Raw genomic sequence first — 11,235 nt, 5'->3', positions numbered from 1 at the left:
TTTTAATACATTACAGTGATTAAGTCTCTGTAGACTTACGGGATGGTTACTACTGGTATTGTGGGGTTTTGTATACAAGGCTTGCCTACTGGGCTATTACACGTTACTTATTGGACAAGTGTTAGCCAATAAGTAATATGACCACAGTCACAGATACGGTCGAGTGACAAGTACCTTTTGGTAATTTGTAAGCAGACAGGTGTAAAAACATTTTAATGTTGTAACTGTAAACTGTGTCATTTTCAAATGAATGTACTCACCAGTATTTCTTGTTGATCAAATATTTTAAACATGTTTCAGGCGACTTGTTAGAGACAAAGGAATGATGCCTGCGGGGTTCCAGCTTAAATAAGTGGCTTGTCACCAGAATAAAGAAACATGTTTTGTAAATTAGGGTTTAACCCTATAAAACTTATGTTTGTATCAAAAGGGATTAAATTCCCGGTTTATCATAATAATAATCATGGTGTTTTTATAACTCTGATCATTTTTCCTAACTACGGTTCTGATGAAACTTTCCGCTGCAAAATAATTTAATAAACACCGATACCACCAATCAATGTTCACGGCTTCCCTCCCGGGGTATAGGGGTCGGGGGCTGTGACAGATTTTGACCAACTAGCGCCCACAACCTCTGATTGCTAAAATCGAGGCGCCTGGGTCCGATTAACGATTAGGTGCCGCCTCAGGGTCCAATTAACAATTAGGTGCTGCCTCGGGGTCCAATTAACAACTAGTACTTTTCTCGTCCGGTGGACGGGAACATCAATACAAAAATGTAACGGATATATTGATCCAGTAATATGAATGAGCATATATAACATATCTAGATGAAATATTGAGGTCATAAGGAACAATAACTAACTCTTGTTTTATGCTCATCCGGTTGCTGAGAAGTTTAATATCTTATTCACTTTAAATGTTGGGTTTTATGCCCATCCGGTCAACTTTTTAAAACTTCAAATGTCACAACTTTATATTGTTGTAATAGCAAAATAACAAAAGCAAACCGAAATAAGTTAAACATGCCTACCTTCACGGGAATGTCATCAACCATATTACCAGTTTCAAGAATAGACGTAAACTACAAGTAGAAAAGGATAAATGGTTAGACGATTAGATCCTACAAACTTAGAAAAAAGAAATTAATTGACGTACCTCCTCGTCATAGAGAGTTGTGTGATGATTATATTATTTATTCATGATAACAGTCACTTAGCAACACAATAAACAACACATTTGAGAAGTGGTATATAGAATTCAATGTATAGAGTCATAGCCATTACCAAACTCCACTTTCCAACTTTGTAGGAGATAATGGACGTGTTGTGTGAGAAGTAACCACTGAAAATAAAAACTAAAATGTAAAATATATTTATGAGTATCTAAATGAATCTCTTAATCCAACTACTAAATTTCACTTGAAATCTTATTATTTCAAGTTTATAAAATAAACATAAATTTATTTAAAAAAAAAAAACTTGAATATACACGGTATTTTGTTTGCATTTTAAAAAAAAATGCAACTTGTACACAAAAGGTTAAACGAAAGACCGAATATGTCACATATAAAAACTCAAATATACCTTTGCCTCCATTAAGTTATTGAGATCTGAAATAAACTTTGCAAAGAAACAAACTCCATTACCACACATCTAAGGAAGAAACAACAATATAAAAGATACACGATTCATCATTCCAGTATATAAAGATCAGTTGCGAGTTAAGATATAAGAGTTTTTATGCAATCAAAGCAATATTGTAAACCTAATATAGAAATTAATACCTCAGGCATGCTGTCATCCAAATTAAATATCCTCATAGTAGTAATCAGTCCCATTACTTGAAGGCATTGCAAAGATTACTCAACTTGTGTATTGTGCAAGCTTAATACACTTAAACTTATGGCCGTAGATCAAGAGCGAGATAAGGGAATTGAGATTATAAGGGTCGAGTATAAGATAGGTATAGGATCCAATTTTAACATTAAATAATTATAATCTATCCCTTTTGATTAATTTGGGTTTATGCAACATTGGGCTAATGTGTTTAGTTAATAAATAGGGATTTATGGCCAACATAAAGTATGATTTTTCTATGATTGTAATAACTGGCTTAAACATTTGTTGAGTACTGGTCATATTATAAAATATTAACTGATAAAATAAATCTTGTAACATAAACATAAGACAATTTAAGAAGCCAACAAAAAGACACAAAACAACATACCAAAAAAAAATCTACAAAGTAACAACTTAACACTTGACAACATGATAGTGGTGGTTAATGAAAACTTTTGAAATGTTTAGTCCTTTGTAGAAACTCTCTAGCGAATCAGCCGTGTCGGCAGTTGCATCTTCGGAGGGTGCCGAATCATGATTAGACGGGATGGTAGCATCGACAGTCATATCAACAAACTCAATGGATTCCTTAGAACTGCAGATTTCGACAACGTCATTCCATTTCCATTCTAGCAAGGCTCCGATGCTTTTTCTTTTCTTCTCTATACGACTCATATCAAATTCCACTTTTCTGTAACCTATTATATTAATTAGGTGCCGATTAATTGCCTGCCTAGGCCCATTTTTGAAAAAATGCCTGACATCAGGAGATTAGCAACCTACTTCAAATCAGTATGGTATCGTAAAGTAGATGTGCACAAATTGGGTTTTTTTTAATACCCGGTTTTGGCAATGCATTCTCAAAAACCATACCCTATGCACCGGGTTCAGGTCGGGTATAAAACCCGGTATTCGAAAATGGGTATTTGAATACCCTATTTTTGGGTATTGGAAAAACCCTATATTCGGGTTTTTTCCAGATACAGGTTGGGTATATTAAGATGGTGCACTTTTTTGGGGTATTTTTGTGATATATTTCACTATTTCAGGTCTTTTTTCATGTAATTTTGGGTATATATCGGGTATTTAAAAAACCCGGTCTCGGGTATTAAAAAAACCTAGTTCCGAGTATGGAACCGGTTCCGGTTTTTGGGTTTTACCGGGTACAAGTCGGGCCCGGTTCCGGGTACAGGTTTTGGTACTGAAATGCATACCATATTCGTACGTTACGGGTAGGGTCGGGTACGAGTTCAGGTAGTAAAAACCCGGGTATAAAACAAACCGTTCCGGGTTTTTTTTTCGGGTTCGGGTTTTTTTTTCACCTCCACCGTAAGAACTTCTAAAAAAACACGTTTCTCAATAATCCAGGCACTCCCTAAAAAATATATATACGAATGACCAAGAACCCACACGATACACGTTTGGTCATAAATCAACATGTAATGGAACAGGGATGCACATACGTAAACATTCTATGCCACTCAGTCAGTCGGGCCTTATATTGTTGTCATAAGTAGTTGATATTGCACTTGAACATATGAAACTAAATAGTTACAATTCACAAGTTGTTATACCAAAAGAATGAGCGAGCTATAAAGGCCAGCAATACATATGAGCATTTCTACTATAAGTATAAAAAAGTGAGTAAATTTCTTGCACGAACGCTATATACATATATATATGATACAAGTTACAAACTATACCAGAAAATACCTGTTGATTTATAAACAAATTGTTATTAGCACACCTTTGAAAAACTGTACTCATACTCTTGCTGTTGCTGACACCTCTGTCTCGGTTGACTTCGATTTTCTTTTCTTCTTTGGTGGTTCTTTTTCTTTTTGTACAACAACCTTGTTTGGAATCAATACCATGAACATGTTCCTGTCTCTTAAGTTTTTGCTTTCCTCAATACCTAACTGCAATTCATCCATTAGAAGAAGATATATTAAAAACATCATCATCATCATCATCATCATCATCATCATCATCATCATCATCATCATCATCGTACTCAGTATATGGAGGGTAAGATGTAGACAGCCTTACCTCTACCCCACGGGGATAGAGAGGCTGCTTCCGGTGAGACCCCTGGCTCGATAGTAGTTTTGCATCAAGCCTTGGACATAAGGCACATAACACTCAACCATCCGGACACCGGCTGATTGGTGCATGTACCCTTGTCTTTCGGCTATCAGCGCCACCACAAATGCCTGATTAACCTTCCGTCACTTTTAACGTTATTTTCACGAGATTAGTAAAATAACGTCAAAATTAGTGCAATTTCACTTTTGCCCACCCGAGGGTTCAATGGTTCACACATATATACATTATATGCGTGCACCGCAAGCAGGGCGAATATATTAAAAATATATAAATATAAAAAAACTAAAAGAGTTGCTTGGGTACCTCCCCGATGTCATTGCGAAAGCGGTTCAAAAGCTCAACAGCATTATTTCTGAACTCGTTTTCACGACCCTTTAAGTTCACTATAACCTTAACCTGAGATCAGTTATCCACAAAATCAGGATGATATAGAAAGTAAGATTAAATGTGATAAAAGAGTATTAGAGAAAGCTTGTCTCCGTCTTTGAGAAACTTTTGAGCAGCTCGCAAACGCACTGAATAATCATGCACGTCGATGTTGTAACTGCCAACAACAATGGTTAAGTAGCATATCATTATGGACATTTTCATATATACAACCGAAAAGTTGTATATATGATATCCACCCGATCAAAATTATTGTCGCCAATACGCTTGTACAAAATTTTCAAGTTTTCATATTTACACATTTCAATTAATACAACTTATAATATGACCATTATACCCTTCTCCTTCTCCTTACACTCAAACTCACATATCCTAATGCAAGTTTTAAGGGAAGGGTATAAATGTCATAAATTTGTAAACGTTTATATTTGATATTTTGATTTGTTGATGAGTAAAACAAAATTCTCTTACCCCATTTTCAGCTCCTTCTGATCCATGCGAAGTGCTAGAATCAAATAACAAACTTTGCTCAGCATATACATGTATCTATATTCTTCTTTTTTTTTTAAATTTTAAAAATGCTATGCACGAAACAGAGTTATAAAAATGAAGAAAAAGTTGAAAATTGCACACGAGACAGAGAAGGCATAAACCAGCACTTTTCTTCTGTTGCTCCCTCTTCTTCTTTTGTTGTTCGTATTTATATTTGCTGGTGACAATAATCAAGACATTGTCAAAAACAGAAATAACAACAGGCAGCTAATCATATAATAATGCATAGGAGATGTAACATACTTGTAATCCATCAACTTGACAACAGGTGGATCTGCATCTGGAGACAATATAACCTACAAACTCCTTTTAAATAAAAATGAAAATAAAAATGCTAACGCAAGTGTTGGAGTTATATGCATACAAGATCAAGTTCGGCATCTTCAGCCATCTGAATAGCAGCAGTTTTAGATACTATACCAACCTACCAAAACAAGCGGATCAGTCTCACTTACAATCACATACATGAATTACTGATGTAACAGCAAAACTTTAGCAGAAAACTCACCATGTTTTGCTGATCATCTATAAGCCTCACTGTATTTGACCTAAATTATCCAATGAAAAAGATAGTATTTAGCAGTTCATATAATGCAAATAGAGTACAAACTAGAGCTGACTCAGAGAGTCGCAGTATGATATTTATATCAAAGTGTTGTTACAAATACTTACCCTCAATTGAAATACAATTCCACTTGTGTTTTAGCAAATACTAGTAATTAAATTCTGAATGATGATTGTAAAAAAAAGTTGAATTACACTGCTCGTAAAGTTTTGGCAATTATTAATACAGAGTAAGTAAATAACCTGACAGTGTCGAGATCTAGGGCTTGATCATCGTCATCCCGAGGAGACTGTCTGGAGTCTTGCAGACGTGAATTACTTCCTCCTCCGTAACGGCAGCTGATCCGATGATCAACCACATTTAATTTGGGTAGGAATTGCAGCCGGAGACCGGAGAATTTAGACTGCAAACAAGTGAGTGACACTGGTTGTATAAGAGGCGGTACGATCATAGTAACCTTAGCCATAAGATTAATATCTTTCCTCTCTACAACATCAAACATATGTGGATTTGCTCACACCTTATCCGTTTTTTTCTTTGGCTTTAGGATGGTATGGGATGCAGGTAAACACAAAATTAAGTAGTCTATTTTTAAATAAATTATTTACTCCCTTCGTTTTACTTTTACACTTTTTTTATTTGTCTTACTACAAATGTTTAATTAAGTGGTGTGCTTTCTAGACTTTTCTTTTACATATCTAATGCATGTTATAGCATTTCCAATCTATTCTTCATCTGTAAGGTAATATTTGGTATGCATAAATGAGAGACGGAATGGAATGGATCAATACAATGAAATGAAAAAAGATGTGTTTGGTTGATCGATGGAATGTAATCACCCATTATCATTTCCATTTCATTGATTCCATCCACCCCTAAAAAACCCCAAATTCATTCCATCTGCCACCACCACCACCCACCTCCGCCGCCAACCACCACCATCAACCGCCTCCGCCGCCGACCACCGCCAACCCGCCTCCCCCGCCTGCCACCACCATCACCCACCACTGCCGCCACCACCAACCACCCTCCACTACTTACCAACGACGCCCACTACTACCACCACCACTTGACCATCACCGCACGCCACCCGTCGCTTACCACCGCCACCACCACCCACTATCACCACCACTTACCATTACCAATAATCGCTCCCGACTCCTGCTCATCGCCACCCGCCGCTAACCCCACCACCATTACTACTCGCCTCCCACTAGCACCATCCCACCGCCACTCACTACCATTTTTATTTATTCCAGTTTTTTCTAGCTTACCAAAGAATAAAACACTATCATTCCCACATAGTAACCAAACATGTCAATGGAATGATAATGAATCATTCTATTACCTCGTTCATTCCATTCCTTCACTCATTCTATTCCATAACTCATTCCATTACCCTATCCTAAACAGACACTAAATCTAAAATTATATTAACAATCACTATATTTCCTCTCTCATTTTCAATTAAACAATATTTTATATACCTTTATCATTGCGTTTTATTGTTCCTTCACTTACAACCAATTTCAAAAAATATTAAAAAAAAATATAGACATTGATTAGTTTTTTCTTCAAATTTAACCATAAACAATTTTAATTTTCTTCATTCTCCATTCACAACTTGTCTAACCATGCTCTAAAAAATAAAATATACACTCACATAAATTTTACAAATACCATCCACGAGAAGATGGTTTTAAAAATATAATAATGTTAATAAAAAATTGAATAAAATTATCTTTTTAATGATGATTAGCATATTTAACATGTTGTAAATATTTTGCTAATATCAATTATTAAATATGTCACATACAAGAAATTCATCCATTAATCGCAAATATCAGCTAGTCACCAACACTAGCGAGAATCAATACAATTGAAGAACATGAAGGCTAATTAACGAGTTCGGCCAAGTGGGGCAGCTAGAAATGTCTTAGCTAGATGGGCCAAGGTTATGGGTTTTATGGCCTGTTAGTCTTTCTTGGGAACCAAGTTGGGTTTTCATGTAAATGTATCTTAACCGAGTTAGGGTTTAAGAACAAAGAAAACAATGTGATAGTTTGTAACAGGGTTTTGAGCTATATTTTCATAATAATAAAGTGAAATCTCCATACGTTTGTGTGTTTACGGATTATTGTTCAATTCCTTTGAGGACCTTGAATTGGTATTAGAGCCGGTTCAAGGAATTTGAACGATAATAACCAGCTGCCGCCTAGGGTTTCACAACCGCCACCACTGATCACAGTTTTGCACCATCGTTGTTGTGCACCGCTGCTGTCGTCACGTGTTCAACCAGAAATCGAGTTGCTGCCGCCGCTGAACTTTCGATTAAACGAGTCAGGCTTGATCGAGCTATTTCAGATCTACATGTTTTTTTCGATTATACAAGGTGTGTTTAATTGAGTGGTGCTGAATCTAAGTACTGGATCTGATGTGCGTGCGTGCGCGGCTTGTATAAATATGATAGATTAGATATTTTGATTTAGCTTTTGCACAAGATCGTGTTTTAAATTTATAAAAGTGATTTCTACAAAGACTAAACACACACAAAATAGGCAAGTGTACCTATCGTATATGTAGAATAGTATTGGTAAGAACTAAGTATCGATCCGTGGACACAAATTTTTCTAATAATAAATCGTTGTTTTACTTTAATCGGAGGTTTTAATCATTTTGGGGTTAATTTTTGAACTTTTTATAAAATATAAATACTTATATATATAATATATAGGTGACCAAGACGAGAGATTCCAAACGAGTTGTTCAATTATGCGAAGGTTACCATATAAGATCAAGAATCCACTCCATTTTAGCATTGATAATTGATATACAAACATGTGGTAGACTTGTCGTGATAATATATGAGTTCTTAAGCCATAAGTGAGCATCTTTGGCACGAAGAAGGTAGCATGCGTATTTTAAAGTCCATCCTTTCTTAATGTCATGCCACCTCAATAATGTCAATTTAAGTTGGCAAGTAGTTTCGTAAAGTAGAAAGATTAGGATTGACTTTGATTTCTCAAATACCAATTCTAACAACTTCTGGTGGTTGTAGTTAACTCACACAACCTCCCCTTGGTTGATTTATGTAGGTTATAAATACACATTCCATTAACATACGACTTCTTTAACTAATTTGATATCCTAAGCAAAGCCATTTTCGGATTACCAAGGTTTAGAGAAATACATCATAACTTATATCTCATCATTTCTAAGTACAATATAAGGATCCATGTTCCGATAATGTATCAAAGTATTTCTATTTTTCAAGAACATGAATCGATCATGAACGATTTCCAATGGGATTGACAACCACCAACTTTGAATTAGTGATTTAAGATGGTGAAACATTTCTCATCAAAAGATAATTGTAATATAACCATGTACTTTACTAGACTAACCCACATGTTTTATATAATCATCAAGTAAAACAAAGCTTCTTCATAGATTTTAGATGGTAAAAGGAGTTTAGCTCATAATGAGCATTATGATAAACATTAAAATGAATGATGATAACAAATACATGATTAAACTTGGAACAATCTAACCAAATGTATATGAATCTTCCTCCTTAATGGTGATGATGATGGATGATGATGATGGTTGATGGTGATGACCTCCAAGCCTTCAAACTCTTCACTAAGTCTTCTATGTGAGTGTTAGTGTGTGTTTTTATAAGTGAAAACAAGATAGAACTCTTTTCAAGGCATACCAAATGAGTGCAACATGAGCCACTATTTATAGGCAATCTGGAGTGAGAAGCACGACCCCATGCTTTCGTAGGCACTCCCCCGTGCTTTTTAGTGACATGTGCTAATTATTTTTGTCGTTTCTGGAAGGTAGGAAAGGCCCCGTGCTTCCTGAGGCACGCCCCCGTGCTTTTTAGTGACATGTGCTAATTCTTTTTGTCGTTTCTGGAAGGTAGGCACGACCCTGTGCTTCCTGAGGCACGCCCCCATGCTTTTTAGTGACATGTGCTAATTCTTTTTGTCGTTTCTAAGAGGTAAGCACGGCCCCGTGCTTCCAAAAGCACGCCCCCGTGTCCAGCTGTTCACTATTTTGTCTTTTCTTGTAGATTTTTTTGTCTTTTCTGAAAAGTGACCAGAAGCACGGCCCCGTGCTTCCAAAAGCACAGCCCCGTGTTTCCCAAAAGCACAACCCCGTGTTTCCAAAAGCACAACCCCATGTTTCCTGAAAGCACAACCCCATGTTTCCTGAAGCACAACCCATGTTTTGCTGTTTTCTTTGGTTTTTCTTTGTTTTTTCATTCGTTTCTTCGTTTGAGGCTTGGATTCACCTGAAAATACATTTTAACATGATATGTAGTTATTTTAACTATATTATACGATAGAAGTTGCAATTTTTAGAGATTATTTGATGCTAAAAAGATGCATATTTTTATATACATCAAACATCCCCACACTTGAACCTTGCTTGTCCTCAAGCAAGCTACTTATAAATATTCTCTAAAAATAGCAAGTTAGGACCATAACTTAAAATTCCTCAAAAGAGTTCCAAGAAAATGGGAACAAAATAACCAACCTTAAATCATAGGAATATATGTAGTGGTATATAAAAATGTGATTTTGTTTTTATGAGTTTCCATTTATGCAAAACGTCACGTTCTCACAATGTTCACTCACACTCGGTTTTATATCTGATCATACCTATGATGTATGTATGTGAACACTCTTAGTCAAAATGCAACCTGTGAAAATAAGCTTGTAACAAGTTCAAATCTCCACCTTTGTGAATGGTTGCATAGATTAGAAGGTAATATAGGTTGGTTTTGGGTAGGGATTTGGTATTTGGTGGTGGTTCAAGGGTTTTAGGTTAATGAGGATGGTAAATACAACTTCTGCTGATTGTCGAGAGTCTTAAGATGTCTTCAATGGTTAGCTACTTTCTCCCGATTGCTACTTTTTTTTAACTAGTGACTCTTTTAAGGTCAGATCGTCAAGACCAGTTTTGTCGAGGATGTGGATCAGTTCTTCCTCAATCCTGCTCTGAACATAACTCCCAACTTTAATGGATCGTTTGGCTTTGAGCCTAATAGCCCCCACCCTCATTAGTTCGGTATATTCATGTTGAGACTGAGGACTTTTTCTACATCTTCCTTCGTGGGACCAGTTTCCGCAACCTAAGCATTGTTCATATCTTTTTGCTCTTCTCTTCATTGCGTTTTTGGAAATTCCACAGAATGGTGGCCTTTGCTCATTTTGGTGCCACTTTTTCCTCACCTCATTGCTCAAGAGAAAGATTCTCTCCCTAAGTTCTGGAGGCAACCTAGGGTTTTGCGAAATGTATGCAACAAAGGAAATTGAAATCGAAAGAATGCATTTCCAGTTCTTTAGGGTCTGCCGGTAAAAGACCAGTGTTGTATTTTACCGGTGAGATGGATAAAGTGGTACGGTTTTGGTTAAGGTTTTTGGGTTTTGTGATTTGAAGAATGGTTTGATGGGATTGTGAAGATATTACCTTCTTCCTTATACAACGCTTCGTGCAGTCTTGAAATGAATAATTGCGACAAGTTCTAAATCACACGAAACATATGACTCACTCAAAGCTTCCGAAAAAAATATTTATATGGCATAAGGTTTATCTCACAGTAACGGAGGGATTGGGTATAAACGCCATATTTTGCATAAATTTCTTCTCAATATTACAAAACTTCTTTTTACTTTTTCACTTTTCTTTGGTTATAGTTGATTAGTAGTTGGTTATTTGAAAAAAAATGTCTTGGATTTTTCTTTAGGTTTTGTTATAAGGCTAGTCTTTGTT

The 11,235-nt window shown here is 36.0% G+C and overlaps 1 protein-coding gene across 1 annotated transcript; it reads right to left on the bottom strand.

The window, feature by feature from the left end:
• Nucleotides 1–3,587: 3,587 nt before the first annotated feature.
• On the bottom strand, nucleotides 3,588–5,917 carry LOC143561158 (translation initiation factor IF3-4, chloroplastic-like). Its single transcript, XM_077049287.1, has 8 exons — nucleotides 5,694–5,917; nucleotides 5,395–5,434; nucleotides 5,251–5,310; nucleotides 5,130–5,182; nucleotides 4,988–5,043; nucleotides 4,806–4,839; nucleotides 4,251–4,491; nucleotides 3,588–3,760 (listed from the first exon to the last, which is right to left on the bottom strand). The coding sequence occupies exons 1-7, from the start codon at nucleotides 5,915–5,917 to the stop codon at nucleotides 4,389–4,391; spliced, it is 570 nt and encodes a 189-aa protein (XP_076905402.1). The 3' UTR covers nucleotides 3,588–3,760; nucleotides 4,251–4,388.
• Nucleotides 5,918–11,235: the final 5,318 nt, after the last annotated feature.

Source organism: Bidens hawaiensis, unplaced genomic scaffold (genome assembly GCF_021521415.1).
Source record: "Bidens hawaiensis isolate Kalapana, Puna unplaced genomic scaffold, B.hawaiensis_p1.1 tig00020574_1, whole genome shotgun sequence".
Classification (NCBI taxonomy): Eukaryota; Viridiplantae; Streptophyta; class Magnoliopsida; order Asterales; family Asteraceae; genus Bidens; species Bidens hawaiensis.
Note: the sequence above shows the minus strand (reverse complement) of the source record. Positions and strands in the feature narration are given on the sequence as shown.

What these genes read in the sequence shown, in the direction of transcription:
- LOC143561158 (XM_077049287.1), bottom strand. Translation starts at nt 5,917, where the DNA reads ATGGCTAAGGTTACTATGATCGTACCGCCTCTTATACAACCAGTGTCA. An exon ending in AAGATGCCGAACTTGATCTT is followed by an intron (nt 5,183 to 5,250) that starts GTATGCATATAA and finishes AGGAGTTTGTAG; the next exon opens with GTTATATTGTCTCCAGATGC. An exon ending in CAGAAGGAGCTGAAAATGGG is followed by an intron (nt 4,492 to 4,805) that starts GTAAGAGAATTT and finishes TGTTGTTGGCAG; the next exon opens with TTACAACATCGACGTGCATG.